The sequence below is a fragment of the Mustela putorius genome, unplaced genomic scaffold (genome assembly GCF_011764305.1).
Source record: "Mustela putorius furo isolate JIRA1106 unplaced genomic scaffold, ASM1176430v1.1 tig00000460_pilon_pilon_pilon, whole genome shotgun sequence".
Lineage (NCBI taxonomy): Eukaryota > Metazoa > Chordata > Mammalia > Carnivora > Mustelidae > Mustela > Mustela putorius.
This window is the reverse complement of record NW_025421389.1, coordinates 21,901,722-21,927,610: the sequence shown is the minus strand read 5'-3', so window position 1 is coordinate 21,927,610 and position 25,889 is coordinate 21,901,722. Positions and strand designations below refer to the sequence as shown.

At 47.7% G+C, this 25,889-nt stretch overlaps 1 protein-coding gene across 13 annotated transcripts in view; it reads left to right on the top strand.

The window, feature by feature from the left end:
* Positions 1–2,990: 2,990 nt before the first annotated feature.
* The window catches only part of CEP164 (centrosomal protein 164), a 60,755-nt gene continuing 37,856 nt past the window's right edge, over positions 2,991–25,889 (top strand). For 9 of the 13 annotated variants that reach the window (XM_004749922.3, XM_013054898.2, XM_004749925.3 and 6 more), the window contains exons 1-5: positions 2,991–3,131; positions 8,374–8,476; positions 12,975–13,086; positions 20,770–20,974; positions 23,198–24,847. In XM_004749922.3, coding sequence (XP_004749979.1) covers positions 8,395–8,476; positions 12,975–13,086; positions 20,770–20,974; positions 23,198–24,847 — 2,049 coding nt within the window. In that variant the 5' untranslated portion in view covers positions 2,991–3,131; positions 8,374–8,394. Of the gene's footprint in view, positions 3,132–3,278; positions 3,380–8,373; positions 8,477–12,974; positions 13,087–20,769; positions 20,975–22,356; positions 22,458–23,197; positions 24,848–25,889 lie in introns of those variants that run through there. The other 4 variants (XM_013054901.2, XM_004749927.3, XM_004749921.3 and 1 more) reach the window with 3 other exon arrangements.

Genomic DNA, 25,889 nt, shown 5'->3' with positions numbered 1-25,889 from the left:
GAATGATTACCAGTAGGGGAAGGAGACAGTCACTTGATGGAATCCTACTTCACCATTATAAAGAATGGAGTAACTCCTTATGAACTCTCCTTGAAAGATGTCAAGTGAAAAAAGCACATTGTAGAACAATATGTAAAGATCTCATTTCTGCAAAACTTAAAAAGGATGCACATGTGCATATATATGCATGCATATAAATATACATTTGCATAAACATTAAAAAGTCTGGAAGACAGAAACCAAAATGTCAACAGTGATTTCTTCTGAAGTGTGAAATTCCTTCGTTCAGTTAGCTTATTTATTCATTCAGCAAGTGTGTATTGAGAACCTACTACATGCTAAGTTCCATTTAGGCACCATGGATACAGCAATAAATAAAATGGACAAAATTCCTGTCTTCATGCACTTTACATCTTCCATAGGGAGACAAATAGTAAGAAAAATAAAATAAAATATACAGTATTTCAGATGGTGATATACACTATGGGGGAAGATAAAGCAGAGAAAGGAGGTAGAAGGGCAGTTTGCAATTTTAAATATGGTGGATTGAAAGAAGAGAGGGAACATTTCATCATTTTATATACCTAAAAAATTGTAGGGTTAACAGGTGTTTTTCTTTCTTATGTGGGTGATTGTCTGTATATTACCAGTAAATAGTATGAAAAGAGAAGAAAAAGTTGTAACGGTGAAAATTCTGACTTCGTGGGTATGGCATAAATTTTGGGACCGATTTCGTTTTCTTCTTCCCACATCTTTGAGTGCAGAAGCTAACCTACAAAGGATGAAATTCTCAATCTCTCTTCCTCACTCATTGTGAAAGACCCCCCCCCAGTCTTTAAATAATTAACTGCTCTTTTGTTGTGTAAGAGTACCCCTCCTCCCCTTGCAGTGAAAAGACCCTTCCCCCAGGGTTGAATTCAATGTAACTGCTCTTTTGCCTTTCTGTAACAGCTTGGCTACTAAGGCATGACACTTAACTCCTGTTTGAACAAGATACCCTCTCCTAATAGCAGGGGCATGGTCATGTAGGCAGGGGGCCACATAGTCACGTAGACAGGATGTCTTTCTGCTGAGTAGTAAGGTCTAACTTCCCCTTTTTGTCTCCCCCTCCCCGCCGCTCTCTTTGCGCACGCGGGTCCCTGGAGCCAACCCGCAAACTCCAAGTATGCCTTTTTCAAAAGTTCAAACTGTCCACCAATCAATTGCACCCCACCCAAAACTTGTTTGTACCTGTCTATAAAAACCCGGCACCACCCCAGCCGGGTGTGCTCAGCTAGCAGGAGCTGCTGACCACCCGCAGGCGCGCGCTGACCACCCGCAGGCGCCTGCGTAACAATAAAGAACCTCTTGCTGATTGCATCCAGTGGCAGTGTTGGATTCTTGGGTAAGGGGATCCGCGTGTCTTTCAATTGCATGTATTACTGGCTTATCAATTGGTGTGTCATTTTTGTTATTCCCCCCCAAAGATTTGCTTTTCTTAATTATGTTTGCCTAAGGGCATTTTATAAATTGGTTTGCATTTCGAAGAACAAACCTACAGGGGAAGCTGATAAAATGCAAATTGTTTATCTGTGTGGGGTAATCCCATTAATCCCCTGGTGACCCTGACTTTATTAGCTCTCCCCATGAGATGGAAAGGGACCAATACTATGGAATAAAAGTTAAGAATTTTGACGGCAGTTAAAGTCAACCGAATTGATTATAATTTCTGGGATGTAGAGACCAAATCTACCAATGGTTTTTTTGGATCCTGTTTTGTGTAGGGTCTGTGGTGGATGAGCGGGTGAGCCCTCAGAGACCCATCCCAATCTGTCCCTCTTGCTGCTCAGGGAGACTTTCTGTGTGTGGGGGGCAATGATTTGTCATCTGAAAGCAGAATAAAGGAAGTACGGGCAGAGCTGTCGCACAAAAGGCTGAAGTTAAACAGGAGAAATACATCTGGGATGTCTGGCTTGGGATCTACAGGGACAACAACCTGAGTTCTGAATTCTGGGCTCAGAGCCAGGTGGTTTCAGGAACCGGTAGGAGTTGGTAGGAGTCAGATCCACAACAGAACCTGTCAGGATCTGCTCTAGGTGCTTCATTCTCTCCAACTGGGAAGTTCACTTTTCTGCCCTGCAGTTTCCCATTGGTGTAATGACCCTCTTAACTTCTTTGTTAGAAGGAGGTTGAGGACAAAAAAGATCTGCCCTCCACCTGAGCCAGATTAAGCTCTTTGGGATTATATTAATAGCAATCCTTCTGCCAGACTGAGTGTGGAGGGGACTACACATTGTGTCACTTTCTTCTTAAAAATTTATTTAAGTCATCCCCACACCCAGCGTGTGGCCCCAACTCAGGACTCCAGGATCAAGAGCCACAGCCACCGCCCCCCCCCCTCGCCACTGAACCAGCCAGGCACGCTTGTCACCTTTTTCTTCTGAAACAGACTCTTTGAAATAGTTATGAGTGATGTTATCATCCCCATTGTTGCAGACATTCAACAGCCCTGGGCTCTGGGTCAAAGGTAAACACCGGGAAAACACAGCTCTCAAGTCCTGATCAGGTGCTCACTGATTTCATCTGAGCCCAGGGAAGCATCTTCTGCGGGGGTGGGGGAGGTGGTCTCCCCTTACCTTACATTCATATTTCTTTTGTTTATTAAAGACTCAACGGGTTACTGATGATCAGTGTCTTCTTCACCTGATATTAATCACACTACTTAAAAAATGAGGACGAATAGATTTCTTTAGTTAATTCACGTTACCATAAATACTATGAATGACCCTTTCCTGCCCTGGGAAGAAATTCCCCTCCTAATCGAATTCGGAGCTCTCCTAGGACCCCTTGCGGCTCCCTCATTAACGATCTTGGACTACATCTCCCATCGTGCAATGGGAAAACGTGCCCAAGTCCTCCGTGACCCGACGGGACCTCTAACCAATGCAGTGCCACCGCTCTCGTTCAGCGACCTATTGGCTCCGTGGAGAGGCGGGACTCTCAGTTGCTAAGTCGGTACCCTTTCCGGAAGTGGTTGTTGGCCGCTGCAGGGCAACACCCCGGCGTCCCTGGAAGCGGGGAGCCGGGGTGGTGCTGGGGAAGCTGCGCAGAGCCGGGAGCGTTGGTCCAGTGCTTCCCGGGGCGGGGGGCAGGTGAGGACCTCCTCGAGGAAGGGGTCGGGTGGCGGGGGAAGGAGGGAAGCGGGAGAGTTGGGGCACACCCGTGTGCCCGCCAGCGGGAGGAGCACGAGTGTGGGCGGGAACTGGGGAGAGGGTTTGGGAAGGAGCGGCCGCACTAGGGTGCATCCATCCAGAATCTCTCCGAGTGTTGGAAGGGGCGCTGGGCTGGGCTGGGGTCCCGGCGGGGAGCGAGCGGCGAGCCGGAGCGCGAGTGACAGCGTGTGAGTTTGCTGGGGCGCCCGTTTACTTGTCCCGTGCATGGAGAGTGAGGCCCGGCCTCCGAACCGCCCTCGAATACTTTCGTGGGGAGGTTTTCCCCGCGCCCGAATCCAGGGCTAGCCCGAGCTTCTGCCGTCTTTGGGCCAGCTGGGGAAGTCGGGAAGTTTTGGAGATTTGTTTTCCCCTTCCGTTCCTTGCACTGATTAAAAAAATCTATCTCCTCCACCTGGAATCGCAGCCCTCATTTTGGCTTCCACGACTCCTCGCTCCCGGGCCTCCTAACTCAGCCGTCTTTGCAGGCCTGTCCTTTCTGCTCACCACAGGCCGCGTCTGGGTCTGGGTGATTTCTCCCGCAGTTCAGTGACCGTCTGTTTAACTACCGTGAGCCCCAGCCACACCTGTTTCCTGAGCTCAGACCTGCTTACCGATCATCTCCAGCTGCGTCCCTCCCCCGCCATCCTGGCCCCCCAGGGCTGCGCCTCCTCCTGTAGTTCCTGTGTCGGTGAAGGACTGCACCGTTCACTCAGCCAGGTCTGCACCTGGAATTCAGTCTTAGGATATACACAGCAAACATTTGCTGGGCATTTCCTAAATTCTAGGGAGTAGGCTAGGTGGGGCTATTGGGCAAGGCATAGAAGTGAACAGATAATCCCACGCTAGTCTAAGTGCCCTGATTTCCCTCCTCCCCATCCCTCACTTGCTGCAGACTTCAGGTCCTGTGATTCTGCAGCCTAATACTGTAGGCATCTGGTCCTTCCTTTCAATTCTTACAGCCACTGGCTTAGTTCATAATTTCTTTCCTGTGCTTTCAGGAAAGCTTCCTAAGTGGTCGCTCTGCTTCTGTTCTTGCCCTCCTGAAATTAGTTCTTAGACAGCTGTCAGAATATCATGCTAAACTGCAGATCTCATCATGCCTGTCTCCTTTGTGAAATTCTGTACTGGCTCCTCCTCACATACAGGATTCAATCTAAATCCTTCCAAGCCCTTTATAGTGTGCTCTGGGCCTTCCACTGTAGATCTCTCTCCTGCCACTCCACCCTTTCATTGTCCCTTGCGTGCTGGCGGAGTGGTGAAGAGCTCAGGCTTTGGGGTCAGAGAGACATGGGGGTGGCATGTCTGTTAGGCTGTGCCCTTTGCTATCTGTGAAGCCTTGGGAAGTTGCTCTTTTTTTCTTTAACCTTGCCGAGCCTCACTTTCCTTATTTGAAAAATGGGAAAAATATTTTCTACCCCTTGGAGAGAACGGGGTATGATGATGTATATATAGTATTAGTACCGTTCTTGGAACATAGGAATTATTCAGTGAATATAAACTTTTGTTGTCAAAATGAATTCTCTGCGCCCACTGTGTTCTTTCTGCCTCTGTGCCTTTGTGCATGCTGTTTCTTCTGCCTTCTCTTCCCATATCCTGGTGAGCTCCTGCTGATTCTTGAAGAGTCCTTTCATTGGTCCTCTACTCTGATGCTTTCCCTGATCTTCCAGAATAAGGTTAGTTGTCCTTACCTTGGTTTCTCGTTGTACCTCCTGCTATTTAACATGCTTCGCACATTCTACAACCACGTCTTTATGTGTTTGGCTTCTCAGCTAGGCTCAGCTGGAGTTCAGGACCTCATGTAATCAGGCTTGTAGCCCTAACAGTTAGCACAGTGCCAGCCCATGGTCGGTGTTCAGTAAGTGGTCATTGAATGTCAGAAGGGCCTTCACTTACATTCCCTGGTACTCTATCTATCCTCTGGAACAAGGTAGAATAGGCCTTTCAGATATGTAATAGTAATAACAACAACTCATTTATTGAGATCTTACTATGTTTTAAGTATTTTATGTGTATTGAATAATTTATTTTTATTTGATTTTTTTAAAAGATTTATATTTTTTAGAGAGGGCATTCATGCAAGAGTGAGCATGAGCAGGAGGAGGGGCAGAGGGAGACAGAGAATCTCAAGCAGACTTCGTGCTGAGTGTGGAGCCAGATGTGGGGCTCAATCTCATGACCTGAGTAGAAATCAAGAGTCAGAGGCCTAACTGATTGAGCCACCCAGGCGTTACCCCTCTCTCCCCGCCCCCGCCCATGTATTGAATAATTCTATTCTCACCGCCCTTTGGGATAGACCTTGTTGTCTCCATTTTACAGATGAGAAAATTGAGGCAGTTTGCTCTGCTGGTAAATGGCAGAGCTGGGGTTCAGAGCCAAGAACGTTCCCAGACCTGCCCTCAGTTACCACTACATAATCACTTTTCACATCTCCCGCCTTCTCCCCAATGCCTTCTTCAGTAAGCCTGCTTTTCTCGGCTGCACTTTCTCTGTAATTGTTCCAGCAGAGTGGAAGAAATCCATACCCAGGGAACTCTGATTATGCATATGTGTGTGTAAGTATGCTCTGTTAGCTTGCGGGTGTTTTTACTCCTCATCACGTCTCTAGTGCCAGCAAGAAGTAAACTTAGTAGATGTTCAATAAATATTTCTCGAATGAATAAATGATGTCTAGTAGTCATTAAAGGCTTAGGATTTCTCTTTCCACCACCTTCCTCATTCCTACAGTTCTTGTTCTTTTGGTCTTGCCCTTACCCACATCCTTTCTTAAGCCGGGCAAAGCAAAGAAAGGAGGGAGAATATAGCCCACCCACATCTTGATTTTTTTTCTAATGGAAAAATTTGTTTGATTTTGGAGTGATCCGTGAATTTAGATTTTCTGGGTTCTTCCTGACCTTTTCCATATAGCTAATCAGGTATTCTGCGGCAACAAGATTTTACCTGCCGTCTGCTTTCCCGAGATGGGATGTGTCTAGGAATATGTGACATCTCTCACACATGAGATTTCTCTGTTGCTCTGAGGTGGTTGATAAAATGCCTTGTGAGAGATCACTGCCCTGGGGCTCCTGGGTGGCTCAGTGGGTTAAGCCACTGCCTTCGGCTTGGGTCATGATCTGGGGGTCCTGAGATCCCCCAGGATCCCTGCGTCGGGCTTTCTGCTCAGCGGGGAGCCTGCTTCCCTCTTTCTCTCTCTGCCTGCCTCTCTGCTTACTTGTGATCTCTCTTTCTGTCAAATAAATAAATAAAATCTTAAAAAAAAAAATCACTGCCCTGTTGGATCGAATGTTGATCGAATGATGTCCCCGGGGATCCTTTCCCTCTTCTTCCTAACTCAAAGATTCCCGTGGCTCCTTTAGCTACATCTGGTTCCTGGTACCTTTCTGCTCTGCTTTTCCAGAGTCAGTGACCCTACTTACCTTTGCTGTGTGTGGAGGGAACATTACTTCGGCAGGGTGTTATGGGATCTTCGGGTAGGAAGCAGATCCCCACTTGGGTTGATGCACCACAGAGGAGAACGCTTCTTCCATTAGCCTGTCGTTCTGAGGCATGAAGTTACTGCTTGGAGATGTCACGGTGGAAGTGAGAGGGGGCAGAGCCTGACTTTCTTGGCTCCGGTGTGCTGAAAGAGGGAGCCATCACTCGTGAGTCCTGAGGCAAGATACGTTCCTTGGCTGGTTGTCAACTCTCAGGATATGGAGGGGACCACAGCAACAGTCCCTCCTCTGTCCTGTGCTGTTCGTCATGGGTCCCTCTCTGGGGGACCTGGGACAGATTCTGAGCTACCAGAAAAGGCCATGAGCACTCCTGACCTTCTTTTGGATGACAGGGTCTTTCTGCTCACTTCCCCTGCTAGAAGACGGCTGTGTTGTGCTTGCTGCTCCGGGTGGAGCAGTGACAGCTTCTGAAGAGGCTGCTCTAGGCTCGTGTCAGTCATACCAAGGTGGTGACAGCCCTCCCAGCAGCGCCGTACGCGGCAGCCCCTGTCCAGGGTGACTTGTCTCTGCATCCTGGGGAGCTTCGGTGTGGGAGCTGCCTGAGGGGAGAGTTGTGACCCGGGGTTCTCAGTAGTTATAGGAGGAGGGATTGGAAGGGAGGAGCAATTCTAGAACGGGGACAGCTCGTCAGTTGAACAGTTTGACACTGGTCCATCCTTGGAGCTGCAAACCGTGGTTTCAAGTCAGACCCCTTTCCCCCAACTGTCCTCCTTCCTGGTCCTATGAAGCCTGCCATCACAGCCTCTGCCCCTTCTGCCTTCTCTCTGCTTCTGCCCTCGTTTAAGGCCTCCTCAGTGGTTTTCCACCAGTCTCATTCCTCCGGTCCTGCGTGCCACTCCTGCCAACGTTCTCAACCTAGAAAAAGGCCACTCTGTGCCACTTTCTTTCACCAAAGCCCTCAGCAGCTCCCTTTGCCACAGGGGAGAGGTGAGGCTCTTCCGCATGGTCTACACGGCTCTCCTCCGTGACCGCTTTCCGCCCCAGCCCCTGCCATGCCTGTTGGGGTCCAGCATTCCAGAACAGCTTGTCTGCACCCGATGTCCCCTGGCCTAGAACACCTCTCTCCACTCACGCCACTCTTGACTGCCCTTCGTCCCCAGCCCCTTGACAAAGCCTGCGATCCTCCCTTCAGCGGGAATGTTCCTTCTCTCCTAGTATTTCCAGAGCTGTATGGTTTTACTCCCCTTCCGCCTTCTAGCATTAAAGTTGGGTTTGCTACTGCCACTAGATCGTCAGCTCCCTGAGGACATGGTTGAAGGCAAATAGGGTTGTGTGCTGAGACTGGGACTGCCCTGGGATACGTTGGTATATGGGGGTGAGGGGTGCTGCTAGTTCCTCTGGTGTTTCACTAGGGTTTTCTAGCTGGGGGGCCTATACTGTGAATTATTTCTCCTGTGTTGGGGGCGGGCGGCCTATGAAGTCAAACTCTCGAGAAGGCTGGGTTTCCAGATCCTTTGTGACTCACCATGTGTTCAGCAAGCCTTTGGGAGGTGTGTCTCAGGGAACCTTCTCAGGTGCAAAGCCTAGAAGGCCTGGGTTTTGAGCTGTTTGTCCCACCCTTCACTGTCCCTGGAGTTGGAAGATTCCCGGCTAAGCTGGTGTGCATGGTCTGGTCTGACCCAGCTCCAGTTTTTCCCCTTATAAGCCGGGTCACTGATTTTCTCTTTGGGCGCGGGTGTTTGGGACTGCAGGTGTTTGAGCCCAGACCAATCATGGCGGGAAGACCCATCCGAATAGGAGACCAGCTGGTTCTAGAAGAAGATTATGATGAGACCTACATCCCCAGTGAGCAAGGTAAGAGGCTGGGGGTGCAGTTCGAGGGCAGGGATGATCTCGGATTGAGCTCTGTCCTTCCAATACGAAGCGTGCTGTGTGTGTAGGGCCACTCCGTGTATTCGGTTAGATCAGGGAAAACTATAGTCCATGGACCTGACCTGGCCTGTTGTCTTCTTGTAAATAAAGTTTTATTAGAAAATAGCCATGCTTTTGCTTATGTATTGTCTGTGGCTGCTTTTCATGGCACAGGGCAGTGCTGAGGGGTGTGGCAGGAGCCCTGTCATACACAAAGCCTAAAATACTTAGTCTAGCTCTTCACACAAAAGGTTTGCTGACTGGGTTGGATCAGTGATTAATTTAATTTATTTTTGTTTATTTATTAGAGAGAGAATGAGCAAGGGAGAGAGGGAGAAGCAGACTCTCCACTGAACAAGGAGCCCGATGTGGGGCTCAATCCCAGGACCCTGGGATCATGACCTGAGCCTGAGGCAGACGCTTGACTGACTGAGCCATCCAGGTGCCCCTGACCAATGATTAATTTTAAAATGAAAATAATAGGGGCGCCTGGCTGACACAGTCTGTAGAGCATGTGACCCAATCTCAGGGTTGTGAATTTGAGCCCTATGTTAGGTGTAGAGGTTACTTAAAAATAAAATTTTCAAATGAATGAATGAATGAATGAATATTTAAAAAAAAAAAAAGGAGTCCATCTTAAAAATAAAAAATGGTAGGGGATACAGTGTGTCCTAAAGCCAGGAGGTAACCCAATTTCTTAATATGAAAACTAAAGCCTTTTTTTTTTTTTAAAGATTTTATTTATTTGACAGACAGAAATCAAAGCAGGCAGAAGCAGGCAGAGAGGGGAGGAAGCAGGCTCCCTGCCAAGCAGAGAGCCTGATGTGGGGCTCAATCCCAGGACACTGGGATCATGACCTGAGCCGAAGGCAGAGGCCTTAACCCACTGAGCCACCCAGATGCCCCCTAAAGCCTTTAAAAAAAAAAAAAAAAGATTTTATGTATTTATTTGACAGAGATGGACACAGTGAGAGAGGGAACACAAGCATGGGGAGTGGGAGAGGGAGAAGCAGGCTTCCCACCGAGCAGGGAGCCCCGTGCAGGGCTCGATGCCAGGACTCTGGGATCATGACCTGAGTGGAAGGCAGATGCTTAACGACTGAGCCACCCAGGCGCCCGTTGTTTTTAAACAGCAGAAATAACAGAATTTACTGAGTACTCCTCTGTACTGGTTTCTGTGCTAAGAACTTTACATGTATCTCCTTTACTCTTTTTTTAAAAAAATTTTTTTTTTTTAACTTAAATTTAAGTGATCTCTGTACCCTGCGTGGGGCTTGAACTCACAGCCCTGAGATCAGGAGTTGCATGCTCTTCCAGTGGAGTCAGCCAGGTGCCCCACATGTACTTCTTTTCAACCCTTGCAACAGCTCCATGAGTTAGATACTGTTACCATTCCCATTTTACAGATGAGGAAATGGGGCACAGGAAGGTAAACCAACTTCCCTCAAGGCACAGGTCTGCTGAGCGGTACAGCTGGGACCCGCAGCCAGGTGTCCTCACGAAAGCCACCGCCTTCCTGTTTGTGCTCCCGCTTACACCAGAGTGTTCTTACAGTGTAAAGCAGATCATAGCAGGGCTCTGCTTTTAGTCATAATCTATTCTATTTAGCAGAGCACCCTTAGTGGGGTGTGCGGGACTCTGCATGACCCAGCCTGCCACCTGGCTGGGGTCACCCAGTGCCGTTCTCTCTTTCCTTCTCTGCCAGTCACATGACCTTTCTGACAGTCCCCAGAGGGGCCAAACCACCACTTGCTACAGGCCTTTTGCACCTGAGTGCTCTTTCCTCAGTGCTCTGCACAGCCAGCTCCTTGTCTCCTCTAGGTTTCATTTGTGTTCCATTCTGAGAGGTTTCTTGACCCTTTGCAAAGGAGTGCTCCCCTCCACCTTGACGTTCTCTCTCGTACCTCATTTACTTCCTTCATTTCCTTTATCAGAAGCTGCAATTCTTTGTGCAGTTGTCTGTTCACTTCTTTACTAGTGGTTTCTTCTCCATAAGGACAGGGACTGATTCTCTTATTCACAGCACACAGGAAGCACTCAAAAACTATTTGTGAGCTCTGTGAATAAGTTGGTCCCTGGCTAGCCAAATTGCAGCTGGTCCTTTGAAAAAGTGCTTTTTCTTCCCTGGTCCCCAGGTGTGTCATCCTTCCCATTCCCCCTGAGATGACCCAAACTGGTGATGCTTTTCTGGCCTGGGCTCTTAGCAGCTGAAGCATCGTTGTGTTTATTTCATTATTCCTGGGAGCTCTGGTGACATTCCAGTGGTTATCATCTGTCTTTTTCCCTGTTGGTGTGAGCTAGCTCTTAGTATGTATATGTATATATATATATCTCCCTAGTTCCCCCAGGTCTGTGGTGAAAGAGCTTTCTAAATGCTTCCCATAAGAGTATAACGCAAGTCTCAGAGTCTATAATATATAATATATAGTCTAAAAGAAACAACTGCCGTCATGGGTGAGAGGGTTGAGTGGAGAACAAGGCTGCTCAAGTATCGTCCCCCTTTCTCAGCTCAGACGTCCCAGGACCCTGAGCAGAAGTCACTGCTCTGTCTCTGCTCCCGGGCACACGGTGCAGATCTCCATTCAGACACCTGCCCTGTGGTTTAGACTCTGTTCGTGGGTCGGTAAGGTTCTCCGGGGGCTTAGTCTTCTCTAGTTGAGTTCATGCTCGTTGATTGAGTGACAAGCACTTTTGCAGCAAGCTTTTGGAAATCTTGGGAGAGCTTGTGTCTCGGTAAGGCTGCCCTCATTCAGGATGGCTCTGGCTGTGGCTGGTGCGCTTCTTCCCCAGGTCCCTGCCACACTGATGGTCTTGGTCTTACCGTTTTGCTTTTGTCATCCTTGGCTTCAGATGACATTCCTGGAGTATGGCAGTAGCATGCCTTGGTTCAGGTGTACCATTTATCATTTAAGAACATGAAATTAGGGGCGCCTGGATGGCTCAGTGGGTTAAAACCTCTGCCTTTGGCTCAGGTCATGATCCCAGGGTCCTGGGATCGAGCCCCACATTGGGTTCTCTGCTCAGCAGGGAGCCTGCTTCCTGCTCTCTCTCTGCCTGCCTCTCTGCCTACTTGTGATCTCTCTCTGTTAAATAAGTAAATAAAATCTTTAAAAAAAAGATGAAATTATGTAAGTTTATTGTTTATAGTTAGAGACATAACACTTGCTCACTTAGGAAAATTTAGAGAGTAAAGGTGAAGTAGAAAAAAAGTTGTCTAGGAAGAAACTCTGCTTTTCCTTTACTCTCACAGTCAAAATGCTAGCACTAGATGTCTGGGGATTTCCTAACACCAGCTGTATGTCCTACAATTCAGTTCAGCCCTGACACTGTGTCCCCAGAGAGAGCATCTGATTCCACAGGCTGAGGGCTCAGTCACACAAGACTGCCCTTACTTCAGACTTGCTGTAGCAAGTCCCAGGCTGTGCCTGGTACTTCTGACCAACAAGCGAGACACCAGAGTCCCATGTCCCCCTCTTTGGGTTTGATAGTTTGCTAGAACAGGCCACAGAACTCAGGGAAACACTTAAAACATATACTTTCCAGTTTATTATATAATAAAGGCTCTCATAAAGGATACAGATGAATAACCAGATACGGTGATCCATAGCTTGAGGTCCAAGAGGGTCCCAGTGCAGGAGCTTCTGTCTCTGTAGACCTGGGACGCAGGTTCCCCCAGCACATGATAGTGCTTACCAACCACCGCAGCTCTCTGAGCCCTGTAGTTTAGGGATCTTTATGGAAGCTTCTTCACCAAGTCATGATTGATCATTAACTTCTTTTTGAGCCCCTCTCCGGGAAATGGGGGTGAGGCTAAAAGTTCCAAGTTTCTTTCTTTTTTTTTTTTTTTTTAAGATGTTATTTATTTGTTTTAGAGAGAGAGGGCATGTGTGCATGGGAGCCTGGGAGAGGCGCATAGGAGAAGTCGGCTCCCTGCTTATCAGGGCTGACATGGGGCTCGAGCCCAGGACCCTGTGGATCATGACCTGAGTCCAAGGCAGATGCTTAACCGAATGAGCCTCCCAGGTAGCCCCCCCTTTTTTTCCAGATTTTTTATTTAAGTAATCTCTACACTAGCATGGGGCTCAAACTCACCACCCTGAGATCAAGAGTTGCATGGTTTACCAGCTGAGCCAGCCAGGTGCCCCAAGGCCCAAGCTTCTAAACATGGCTTGGTCTCTCTAGTGATCGTCCCCCATCCAGGAGTCTGCCCAGAATCACCTCATTGGTAGAAAAGATTCTTTGGAAGTTCCCGGGGCTTTTGGAGCTCCGGTCAGGAACTTGGGTCCAAAGTCAAATAGTAACAGGAACCGGGAGCCAATAGGTATATTTGTTATTATTTCTTACTATTGCACAAGGTATACTGTTGCACACCTTTGATTTTTTTTCTCCTTTCCACATCCCCAACTTTTTTCCTTTCTCATTCTCTTGCCTCTTCTTGCAGAAATTCTCGAGTTCGCCAGAGAGATTGGTATTGACCCCGTCAAAGAGCCGGAACTGATGTGGTTGGCGAGGGAGGGCATTGTGGCCCCGCTGCCTGTGGAGTGGAAGCCCTGGTAAGTCAGCACGCATGCGGCCCGCTGGCTTGGCCTCTCCCAGGCAGAGGGAGCTTGCATTTGCCACCTTTTGAAGCCTGTCCTGCACAGAGCTGGGAATGGCAGTGGGCTGTCCCCCTGCTGCGCCACCTGACGCCTTGGGTCTGAGCTTACGCCAACCTGCTTGGTCCAGGGTCCCAGGAGCGGCTGCTTTGGGTCAGGTCTTGCAAGGGCAGCGTCTGTTTCCCACGCTGGGGAGGTATCATTGCTATTCTTTGCAGACTGCCATGGAGAGTGACAATACTGAGACCCGGTCAGCATGTCCACGGTGGATCTGGTGCTAAGGAGGGCTGTGGTGGGGTCCCACAGCCTGGAGGGGATTCTGTCTCCCTTGGCAACCTGTCTCTGACTTTGAGTTGTGGATTCGTTCCTATTTTTAGTTTGGCTCTGAGCTCTCTGAATGGTGGCAAGTGGACCCACTCAGCTTGTGTCAGGGAACCAGGTTGATGGTGAGGAGGCTAACAGGGTCTTGGCAGCTGTTTCCAGGCTGTCGTCGCCTGAGAACTGCATCCTGCCCCACTCTTGGGGGACAGTGACACCTGTTCTCTCTTCTGGCCTCCTGCTCTGTTCTTCCTGTCACGGGTGCAGTGCGCACCACCTTGCCTCTGCAAGTGTGTGCTAAGTTTACTTCCTTCTGGAGTGTGCCACTTGCCTATGCTTTTCCCCAGCTAGTGCCCCAGGTGTCTTCTGGGGGCCTCTGTTCTGTCGGTCTGGCATGGTTTTGTGGGCACGGTGTAATTATTCTGCTCTTACCCATCCCATTCAGTGTGTTGGCCAAGCTTCAAAATGACTGCATCTGTGGCCTTACCCATCCCTGCTGAAGAATCATACGTAATCCTTTTAGCTTCTCCTTAGGTGGCAGGTTCCGCGTTCTCTTGATCTTTTTAGCTGCGTCTTTTTGGATCTCCTCCAGTTTCATCTTTCTCATAAGAAGTCTGTCCGTGCTGTACACAGTATTCCAGGTGCCGAGGACACATGGTTGTGTTTGTAGGATAAGTTCGTAGGAAGTGGTTTCTGTTTTGTTGCCAGTATCCACCCTGATACCCACATTTGCCTTACCTATTTTTTTCCACAGATTTGTTCGTTTATTTTAGAGAGTACACATGAGGGGAGGGGTAGAGGGAGAGAATCTTCAAGCAGATTCCATGCCCAGGGCAGAGTCTGATGCTGGAGCTTGATCCCAGGAGATCATGACCTTGATCGTGACCAAGAGTTGGGTGCTTACCTGACTTATCTGCCCTGGGGGCCCGGACATTTGCCTCATCCATTAATCTCTGTCTTCTCCGTTTTTGTTTTTATGCTTGTTGGTACACGTGCTGTTTTGCTTTTGGATCCATTTTTGAATGAAAAACCACACGAGAAGTATAATCAGTATAGTAATACCTTAATGCACACATACCTAATAAATAAATGGCAGCCGTGTTTGTAAAAAGGAAAGCGGAGGGTGGAAGGGAAGACACCGTCGTCGGTTGTGGGTCAGCCGGGTGCCCGTGTGCCCGCTGCCTTCACTCTCCTGCTCGTGGTGGCCAGTGTTCCCGCCGGTGTTCCCTCAGCTTGGAAGGGAGCATGAACTCTCCTGCAATTTTTAAAACACTGTGTCATTAAAATTTATCTGCACGTGCCATCTTCTACCCTGTCAGTTCCAAGAGTAACTACTGTTAATTGGTGACTTCCTTCCTGGCCTTGAGAACACACCCCACAGGACGCACATGGTTTTGTTTGTTACACTAAGTGTGTGCAATATACATTGTTGCTGTTCTTTTGTCAATGTGTGGCCCACCTTAGCCTTTTATCAGCTACACACTTTTGCAAGTAGAGATGTGCCCTAATTTTTAAAAATCCTGATTTATTTAACCACTCTTGTACTGAAGGGTGTTTCGATTTTTTTTTTTGCAAATTAACCCTATGTGTGGGTCTACTTCTGGCTTCTCTGCTCTCTTCCATTGATCTGTTTGTCTACCTTAACACCGATACTGTATGTACTATCTTGATTACTGTAGCTTTATTATAAGTCTTGAGGTCATTTAGGGTAAATCCTCCCGCTTTGTTCACTGTTTTCCAAGTTGTAATTATTGTAGGTCCTCTGCATTTCCGTATGAATTTTAGAATCTGCTTGTCATTTTCTACAAGAAAAAGAAAATCCTATTAAGATTTTGATTGGCATTTAGTTCTCCCTAAATCAATTTAGGGAGAACTGACCTCTAAAATTACATGGAGGCTTTCAACCCCTGAGCAGGGCCCTTCTCTGTTTATTTAGGTGGTTCTTTAAGAAATGTTTCATGGTTTTTAGTGTACGTGTCTTGCCCATATTTTGTTAAATTTATTCCTGAGTAGTGTGTATTTTTGATGTTTCTGTGAATGGTATATATTAAAATTTCAATTTCCTATTATTTTTATATAGAAATAAAATTCATTTTTGTATATTGATCTTGTAGCTGGCAACCTTGTAAACTCATGTGTCAGTTCTTTTTTTAAATAGATTTATTTATTTATTTGAGAGAGAAGTGTGTGTGCTCTTGGGCACACAGTGAGCTGGGGGAGTAGGAGGGAGGGAGGGAGAGGGAGAGAGCAGACTGCCCTCTGAGCATGAAGCCCAAAGCAGAGGATGGGGTGGGGAGCTCAGTCTCATGACCCCAAGATCATGACCTGAGCTGAAATCAAGAGTCTGATACTCAATTGACTGAGCCACCCAGGTGCCCCACATATGTCATTTCTAATAGTTTTGTAGATTACATAGGATTTCCTATATATGTGATCATCGTCTTCGTGCAAAAGACATTTTTACTTCTTCCTTTCCAATCTGGATGCCTTTTATTTTTATTTCTTTCCATACTGTACTGACTAGAGCTGCCAATAATAGAAGTGGTGACAATGGATATTTTTGCTTTGTTCCTGATCTTAAGGGATTGAGTATGGTGTTAGCTGTAGTTTTTGTAAATGCCCTTTGTCAAGGTGAAGAAATTCCCTATATTCCTGGCTTGCTTGGAGTCTAAGTCAAAAAGCATATAGGTTTTTACCAAATATTTTTTCTGTATCTATTGATAGGATCGTGGTTTTTTTTTTTTTTTTCTGTTTTAAACTTAATATGGTCAATGATATTGATTGATTTTCAAATATTAAACTGACCTTACATTCCTGGGATAAAGTCCACCTGGTCGTGATCATATCTTATTGGATTTGATTTTCTAAAATGTTGTTAAGTATCTATATTCTAAAATAACATTTTGAAGGGGATGAGGTAGATAGAGCTTGGGTATTTTTTTTATTATTGATTTCCAATTTTATTTATTCATTTTTTTGTTACAAGTCAAGACCTCTTTTCTGGTTCAGTAAGTGGTTCTATTTGTGTAAATGTTCTAGGTGTTTTCAATAAGAATGTAGTCTCTCATTTTTCAATATAGGGTTCTATAAATATTCTTTCTATCAAGCATCTAGATGTGTTTGTCTTCCTGTGTCCCTAGGCACTTTTGTCTGGTCTCACTCTGAATAACAGTTTAATTGAGTACAGAATTGTCTCTTGAATTTGAACAGTCTTGGCCAATATTATGTACCATTATCTTCTGACTTATGGTTTTCCTTAATAAGACATATTTTCTTGGTCTCATTTGTTGTTCCTTAGTGGGTAGTAAATCTTTCCCCCTTCTGATTATTTTTATAATTTTATTTTTATCTTTGGTGTTCTATATTTTCACTGCATTGTATCAGGTGTGTATTTATTTCTATTTCCCAAGTTCAGGATTTGGGTGCTTTCTTTCTTTGAGGAGTCCTGTCTCTTCATCCCCCTTTCCTCCCCTAATTTAACGATTTTACCAATTCTTACAAGTTCCGTTATGTTTTTTCAATATGTCTTATTTTTTTTTTTTGAGTTTCTGTTCTTTCATTATGGCTTCTACTCTTTTTAACTCTACAGTAATTTTAGTTGTAGTTAATTTTAGTTTTCTTTTGATGATTCTACCATGCCAAGTGTCCTTGTGTGCTAATGCTTGTCTTTGCTGGCTTTGATTCCCCTTCACCATGAACTATCTCCCCCATGGGGTTTGTTAATTAAGTATTGGGACTTTTGGACTCCATCTTCTTTTTTTTTTTTAAGAGTTTATTTATTTAACAGACAGAGATCACAAGTAGGCAGAGAGACAGGCAGAGAGAGAGAGGAAAGCAGGCTCTCCACCGAGCAGAGAGCCCGACGCAGGGCTCGATCCCAGGACCCTGAGCTCATGACCCGAGCTGAAGGCAGAGGCTTTAACCCACTGAGCCACCCAGGCACCCCTGGACTCCATCTTCTATAGAGTATTTTCTGTCTTTTATTCCTAGGTTGTTGAGTGGCTTTACAGTAGCTTATGCCGAGGATTTTTCAGTGGGTTTAGGACTAAATTTTTACATTAATTTTCTGATTTGGGATTTCCTTACCACAATTTGGACTCTGTCTACATGTGTCTTGGGGTTTTAATTTTTAATGAAATTTGATTTTGCCTGCCTAGGCCTGCATTGGGTCCTTGCTCCACTATGTTTTTCTACTCAGGGAGCAAGAAGCCTTAAGGGCCCAGCCATATGCAAGGGTCTCATTCTTGGTTTCCAGATTCCTGAAAGCCTAAGGTCATCTTTTGTGACTATCAGTTGGCATTAAAACCCAGGTTTGAAAGGTCTCTGTCTAGGTCAGACACCAGACTATTGACCTGTTACTTCTCATACTAATCAGGCTTCATGTGTTCTTTCTTTTTCTGGCCTCTGAGAATTTGGCCCCAGGTGAGGAGAGGTCAGATGTTTCCTTCAGTTTGGTTTCAAGCACATTGCCTGAGATGGTATGTGTGTCTTGAGAAGAAATTTCTAGAATTTGATTTTAGATGTGATTTGATTTTAGATTTCTAGATTTTGAATCAACGTGTTTAAAGATATGCCGAATTTAAATATCATTAGTTAATGCCAAATTACTTTCCATTATAGTTTAACAATCCCTCCAATAATAGCACATGTGGTTCATTTAAAAATATTATCAATTATAACATTGTCAAGCCCCCAGAAATGATCAGTAAAAAAAATTGTCACTCAAATTATACTCAGGAAATTATACCTGATCTTTTGAATTTGCATTTCTCAAATTGTTCATTGAGTGGAACTGGCCCTCTGTTGGCCGTTTGCTTCTTTATATCCTTTGCCAGTTTTGTCTGCTGGGTGGCTTATCTTTTTATTTTGGAGAAGGTGAAACTGATTTTTCTGTGTATGAATCTTCTACTACTGTTTCTATTATTTTCTTCCATTCTCCTGTTTTTTAATGTCTTTACTCTTTCTTTTATCACACTGAGATTATACATTTTTTGTAATCTTTTTTTCTGGTAAAACATACATAACATAAAATGTCCTGTTTTAACCATTTTTAGGTAGACAGTTGAGTGGCACGAAGCACATTCACAGTGTTGTGTAAGCATTACCACCACCCAGTTCCAGAGCTTTTTCAGCTTCTAAACTGAAAGTCTGTGCCCACTCTCCCCACCTGCCAGCTCTGGGCAACCTCTGATCTACTTTCCGTCTCTGCTTATTAACCTGTTTTAGACTGTATCAGTGGACCCACAGTATTGGTCCTTTTGTGTCTGGCTTATTTTACTTAGCATCACATCTGCGGGCTTCATCTGTGTGGTAGCCTGTGTCGGTATCTCCTTCCTCTTCAAGGTGGAATAAAATTCTAGGGTATGTCTGTGCTACATTTTGTTCATTTGTTTGTCTGTTGGTGGGCATTTGGGCTGCTTGCACCCTTCTGCTATTGTGAATAATGCTGCTGTGAACATGGTGTACAAAAGTCTGCTTGAATCCCCACTTTCAGTGTTTTTGGGTGGAATTACTGGGTCATATGGGAGTTCTGGTTTTAATTTTTAGGGAACCACCACACTGTTTCTCATGGTGGCTGCACCCCTTTCCATCCCCACCAACAGTGTGCAAGGGTCCGGTGTCCCCACATCCTCGCCCATACCTGTTCGTCCCTGCTTGTTTGGCAGCAGCTGTGCTGCTGGGCCTGAAGTGGCAGCTCACGTTCCCTAATGGTCACGGGTGTCGTGCACCTTCTCGTGTGCTTCTCTGTCGTTTGTTAGCTTTTTATCTTTCATTCCTGATATTTTCCCTGCTTATTTCTGCATGTTTTCTCTTTTATTAGAATCACGATTGAGGGAGTGCTGTGAAGTGTGTAAACCTGGCGATTCATAGACCTGTACCCCTGGGGATAAAAATATATTATATGTTCATAAAAAATAAAAAATAAAAAATAAAAATAGGGGTGCCTGGGTGGCTAAGTGGGTTAAGCCGCTGCCTTCAGCTCAGGTCATGATCTCAGGGTCCTGGGATTGAGTCCTGCATCGGGCTCTCTGCTCAGTGGGGAGCCTGCTTCCTCCTCTCTCTGTCTGCCTCTCTGCCTACTTGTGATCTCTCTCTGTCAAATAAATAAATAAAATATTTAAAAAAAATAAATAAAAATAAAAAGAATCGCGATTGAGCTTGTCAAGTTTTATAAGGAGCCTGTTTGGGATTCTACTGGGATTGTATTGAATTTATACATTAATTTGAGGATTATCAGCATGTTTATAGGCGTGAGTCTTTTTTTTTTTTTTTTTTAAATGTAGTCACTACACCCAGTGTGGGGCTTGAACTCATAACCCCAAGATCAAGAATCATGTGCCCTGCCAACTGAGCCAGCCAGGCGCCCCCAGACTCGAGTCTTTCTATTCAGTAGCAGGGACTGTCTCTCCAAGTGCTTTTTCTTTTTTTCCTTTTTCCTGATTTTTTGGTAAAGCTTTATAAAGATTTTGCACACTTTGAATTTAGTCCTGGGTATTGTGTCTTTTTATATTGCTGTTGTGAATGTGTGGTTTGTTCCTTGTTTTTCTAATAGCTGTCCCAATGGATTGTTGACAACAGTGAACGTAATGAATGGCTCGTTTTGGGCTTGTCTATGTCAAAACACAGATTCTTGAAATGCACCTTTTATGTTGTTTTTCTTCTTTTTATTTTTTTTTAGAGGGAGAGAGAGAGAAAAAGAGAGAACCTGGGGGGTGGGCAGAGGGAGAGAGAGAATCTCAAGCAGGCTCCATGACCCTGTGATCGAGTCTTGAGCCCATCTCAAGAGTCGGACGTTCAACCGACTGTGCCACCCAGGTGTCCCTACGTTATCTTCTTCTATCGTTGATCCCCACTGACTTGGATTGTCACCTCTTGTGAGTTCAGAGTCTTCTGCAAAACCAGAGCTTTCGGAATGGCTCTTTCTTCCTTATGCCATTTATAAAAATAGTAAACAAGGTTGACCCTTGAATTTATCTCCAGGATCCCATGGCGTCTGTACTTACCATCTAAAACCAAGTTTATACCTACTCCAATCCAGCATGAATTCCCAGGAACCCCAATGATTATATATCTTCTAGAGAAGTCCTTAGGCATCCCAGTCCTTTGTTCCTAGCTAAGTTAAGTCCTGTCTTAGCCACACGGTACCCTTCTGTTCTGTGTTAATCCTCCCTGTGTCCTCTTGTCCTCCTCTTTCTCCGTCTGCTCCTCTCACGCCATTCTTCCTTCTTCTCCATCTCCCGGCCACTTTTCTTCTCTTTCTTTTTTCCCCTAAGTAGCTTTGGGCCTGAGCAGAGACTAATTTCTGATCTCTGTTGTCCACAGCCAGGACATCACAGGTGATATTTACTATTTCAACTTTGCCAATGGGCAGTCCACGTGGGACCATCCGTGTGACGAGCACTATCGGAACTTGGTAATCCAAGAGCGGGGGAAGCTGTCAGCTCCTGGAGCCATTAAGAAGAAAGACAAGAAAAAGAAAAAGGAAAAGAAAGATAAGAAGGACAAAGAGAACCCCAAAAGTCTGCTGGTGAGTCCGTGGCTGCCAGTTCCCAGAGAGTCCAGGGCTGAGACCTAAGGGAATGTTGGGAGCCTCTAGGCCTTTCCAGCTGGGAAATTAAGAACAGCACCAATAATACAGCAGTTTCTTCATAGTATATCACCTCTGATCTGCCTGTCTCTTGGAAAATTTTCCTTTTAGCTTTTGGAAGTTCTTACTGCCTCTGAACAATTCCTTTTATCCCCCTTGGGAAGCACATGCTGTGTGGCGGGATTAGGGAGCAAGAGCACTCTGCCGAGCTCTGCGGTGGTCAGGGAAGTGGTGTCGTTTGTCCCTGTTCAGAGTCAGGGACGGGGGACAGTTGATGGAGAACCCAGACGAGTGGAGTGTCCTCCCTGCCCCGTCAGAGCCAGGTCTTCCCAGGGTGGTGCAAATTCCTAGATGTCAGATGTAGCCCTAATTCAATTGTCAGGACGCCAGTGCCTTCCAAATCCAGCGAGGAAAGCTCTGGGCTTTATCCGGTCTTTGTTGCCGGCGTTGGCTGTTAGCGATGCATAATTGACATTTGATGGCAGCGTGATCATCTTGGTCTCGGGTAGCTTTGTTTTTTTTAACTTGGAGTTGAAAGCGTTCTTTGCCCTTATTTTGTTTCATTTGTTCCTCCAGTGTGTCTGAACTCTAGAGACAGAGTTATGGCCCTGAATTTATAGGTAAAGAAGCTAAGACTTGGAGCCATCCCGATGTAAGGCCCAGGCTTGCCCAGAGTGCTCTGGTGGTCCAGGAAGTCCTTCACCCAGGTGTGGTGCAGGTGTGGGGCAGGTGTGGCGCAGGTGGGGCACAGTGAGGAGAGGGAGGCCCCATAGGAACCCAGGCCAGCCGGAGTGGAGGCGGGGGAACACTGACACTATCTTTTCAACCCTCTCATTTGTCCAGCTTTCTGTTTGTAGTCTGTTTCCCACAGTGCTTAGTGCTTGCTTCTCAGTGAAGGTTTCCTCCAGCTAACTAACTAACTTCCTTCCTTCCCCAAGGCATCAGTTCTGCCACTGGATGGTGGCTGGTGAATTTGTCTCTTTCAACATTTCCAACCTCTAAACATCCTTTTCCCCATGTACTGCTACTCATGATCCCAAGAAATAAGATAGCAAGCCCATCCCTCCAGATGGAGAAAAGAGGCTGGGTAACGTCCACATCAGTTGAATTTTCTGATGTTACGTGTTTGAAAGGCCTAAGATGGATGATGGGCTTTTCATTAGCCCAGGACTACTTCAGTGTCTGGGCAGGCTCTGGCATGGCTAAAGGTGAGAGAGGGAATGAGGCGAGCGTTCTGGGGCAGAGGGTTGGGTGACAGAGTTCTGGGTATGTGAGTAAGTGCTTGGAGCTCCCTGTTAAAAAGGATTCCTTTGTGGTTTCAGGAGCTGAGGACGATTGGATAGCCCTGGGCTGCCAGTCTGGATCTCAGGGCTCAGGACAGTGCCTCAGACCTGGGTTTGTGCAGAGGGCAGGCCTGAGCCAGGTGGGTGACCTGGGCTTAGGTGGCTTGGGCTCTCTGGCGGTGTGCGTGCATAGGCCAGCTGGAGCTTAGTGTGAATGTTTGCAGGATGAGGTCTGTCTTTTAGGGTCTCTTTGAGACCGAAGAGTCTCTGGTGTGGACCTCTCTTGAGCAGTACCAGTTTGCATCTCTGCTGGAAGACCTAGATGGAATTCCCAGGGCTCAGCTCGCTGGCCACGTTTCCCTTCTCTCCCTTCTTAGACAATTTCTGGTGGTCTTTGGTAAGGCGGGTGGATTTCATGAAATTCACCAGTCCCGGAACTGAGAGCCTGATGACACCTTAGGGATAATCTGGTTGGTGACTCAGACCTTTGTGAATAGTGAAACGCTGTCTTCCAGTCAATTCCTCCATGGAGGTCCAGCATATCAAGAAAAAGTGAACCTTGGGGTGTAGGTCTTGGTGACGCCCCCTTCCCATTACATGTACACTAGAGTGATCTACCAGCAGGTTCTGTGAAGCAGGGGGTAAGCCCTTGATGTAGTCCAGCTTCCTCTATAGATGAGGAAACTAGGGCCCAGAAAACAATGGAGCTGAAAGGAGTTTTTAGCTTTTTCTTATGTTTTCTTTTTTTTCCCTCTTAGTTTGTGTTTTCCTTTAAATGGCGGGTGGGTTTCTGCTAAGGGCTTGCCCAGGACTGAGGTAGCAAGTAGAAAACAGAAGTGCTTTGTCTTCATTCTCTCTGCATGTTTATATACCCATCTAGGAAACACAGCCTGAGCAGGGACTTCTGCCTTCTTCCTTCCTTCTCCGTGGCCCATCCCCTCTCTCGGCACCTGGGCTTGCTGATCTGGACCCAGACCAGGAGATGCAGGCTAGAAGTGAGGGCTGCTTTAAGAAAGGGAAGAGCCCCAGCGCGCTGGGTGACACGCCCTGGCCTCTGCTGGGCACCCTGCCTGGCAAGCTACAGCCACTCTCCAAAGGCCAAGCTTCTCGCACCCACCAGATCTTTGCCGATGTGGAGGAAATCTTAGGCAGGGCCCCAGCCCAGTGCAGGACAGAATTAGGTGACCAGCAGGGCCTGGGGAAACCCCAGAAGCTGACAGACAAAATCTACCTGGGGTTTTCCGACCCTGAAATAGAAGAGCTGGAACTGAGGACCAGACAGCAGAAGCCCAGCGCCCTGGGCGCTGAGAATACCAGGCCCCTCCAGAATGGGCAGGATGTGCTGGAAGGCAGGAGCCAGGCCTCTGTGTACTCAGGGCTTTCTGAAACCATCACCGGCCTACAGCTGAGAGGGGAGCAGCATGGCCACCTCATGGCCAAATGGGGCTCCACTGGCCCCGGGGGAGACAAGAGCCAGAGTCCCATTCCCTCACCGTCCCTGGAGGATGACCGCTCCCAGTCCCTGTGCTCCTCTGACCACATGCCGCCTACCAGGAAGAGCCAAGCGCTCTTGCTAGATAGCGCCTCGGCCGATGGCCTGAGCTGGCAGGGCATTTCTGGGGAAGGTGGTAGTGTGGGCAGGGGGAGGAGGAGGAAAGAGCCCCCAGAACTGTGGATGGGGCAGGTCTCCAAGCTTGTCAACCAGGACACCTCGGGGAGCTGCGAGGAGACAGGACCCGATGCCCCTGAGGCTCTAGGGGCATCAGCCAAAGATCCACCGCAGGAGCTCTTCCTGCTGCCGCCCGCCCCGCTGGCTTTAGAGCTGGCCCAGAATGCCCCTGCCGGGAGTGCCCCTGGACGCTCCCCTGACCGTGAGGAGAGACAACCCCCGGGGTCCCTAGAGCCCCCCGAAGAAGACAGGAAGCCTAGTGAGTCTGAGCCTGACGTGGAGAGCAGCAGCCTGGCTTCTCACCTGGGCTCGCAGATCCTGGGTGAGGTGAGCAACTTCCCTTGGGACCTGCAGAGCTTGCAGGGCTCTGAGCAGGGTGGGGGCCAGCTTGCTCCCAGGGCCGGAGGGCAGCGCTGCAGCCCCTTCCTGGGACTGCAGTTGGCCCACTTGCAGAGCTCTGCTGACGAGCAGTCAGAGAGCGAAGACTACTCTGAGGACCAGAGATTCTACCGGCACATCCTGCAGATGGTCAAGATCTCCAGGCGGCTGGAGGGCCTGGAGCTGCCCGAGAGCACGCCGGAGACGCCATGTAAGGCTCTTGCCAGCATGGTCTGTGGCCTGGCGGCCGAGTCTCCCAGAATGTCTAGTGAGGGTGAGCACGAGGCCAGCAAAGCTGTGGAGAGGGACCCGAGGCTCCTGGCTTGGGGGCCGGAGATGCTGGAGCACCCTCAGGAGGCGGCTCTTGCCCCTGCTGGGCAGGCGGTCCCTCAGCAAGCCTGTGTCCAGCCCAGCAGCAGCCCCCTCAGCCAGGGGCCGGACGAGCTGAGGTGCAGCAGAGCGCTTGCTGCAGAGCGGGGCAAGGTGAGGCTTCTCAGCCAGGTAGGCCTCTTAGTGAGTGGGGCCTATGGGCCTCCGTGAACCTGGGCGGGAGGGGCCAGGTTCAGCTGATGTTCTCACTCAGCTGTCAGGCCTGCTTTCCTGTTGTGTGCTCTCCCCTGGTAACTGCTGATCTCTTAGCTACCCGGCCCAGCCCTCTTGTGGGCTGACAGGTCTTCTGTTTCTTATACCCGTGACCTCCGAAACAGCGGCAGAGGGCAGCTAGCCTTCCCTTCCTTGGAGCTTAGGTCCTGGGTGGGTCACGGGCTTGGCAGATGGTCAGTTCTGAAGGTGAGCGAGGTGGTGCCGATCCTGGCATGCAGGCGGGATCTAGGTGCCTTCCCAGGACTTGGGAGGCCTTTCCCATCAGCCGATTGTGGACAGAGGCTTCCCCAAGTGACACCCTCCTCCCAAGCTCTGAATTTAGTCCCTTCTTGGAGTTCCCTGGAACTGGAAAGTTAATACAGTCGTGGGGTGCGGGGTGGGGGGAGCTGAAGCCCAGAATCTCTCTGCTGTCCGGTGAGCTGCTTCTGCTCCTGCATCCCAGGGGTCCCAGGAACCCGGGACTAACTGGCGTCAGGCATTGCAGACCTTGTTTGTACCTTTACTTACCCCCTGTGGGGATTTGACGTAGGATTCTGCCTTCTCTGTCATTCTGACCCTTTGTCCCTTTAAAGAGTCTCACTGTATTCTTCATTCAGAAGAAGTCAGGTCAGATCAGAGACTGGGGGGGTCAGGCGGAATTTCCCAGGCTGTTCTTTTGTTGTCGCCTGGCTGCGGCCGTGTTCCCTCTGGTTTCTAATTGCTCGAGTGTCCTGGTTCCCTGATGGCTTTAATAACTACTGTAGCATGATAAATCTTGGATAAGCTGCAGATGATCCTGAAAGTTTTAATTAGTCCGATGGCAGCAGGTTTATCTCTTCTGAAGGGTAAGGCCATGCACAGCCCATAGTCAGAGTTAATGGCCAGCTCTAGAAGATGATCAGCTAGGAGCCAAGGGTGTGTCATTTTCCTGCCGACTGCTGAT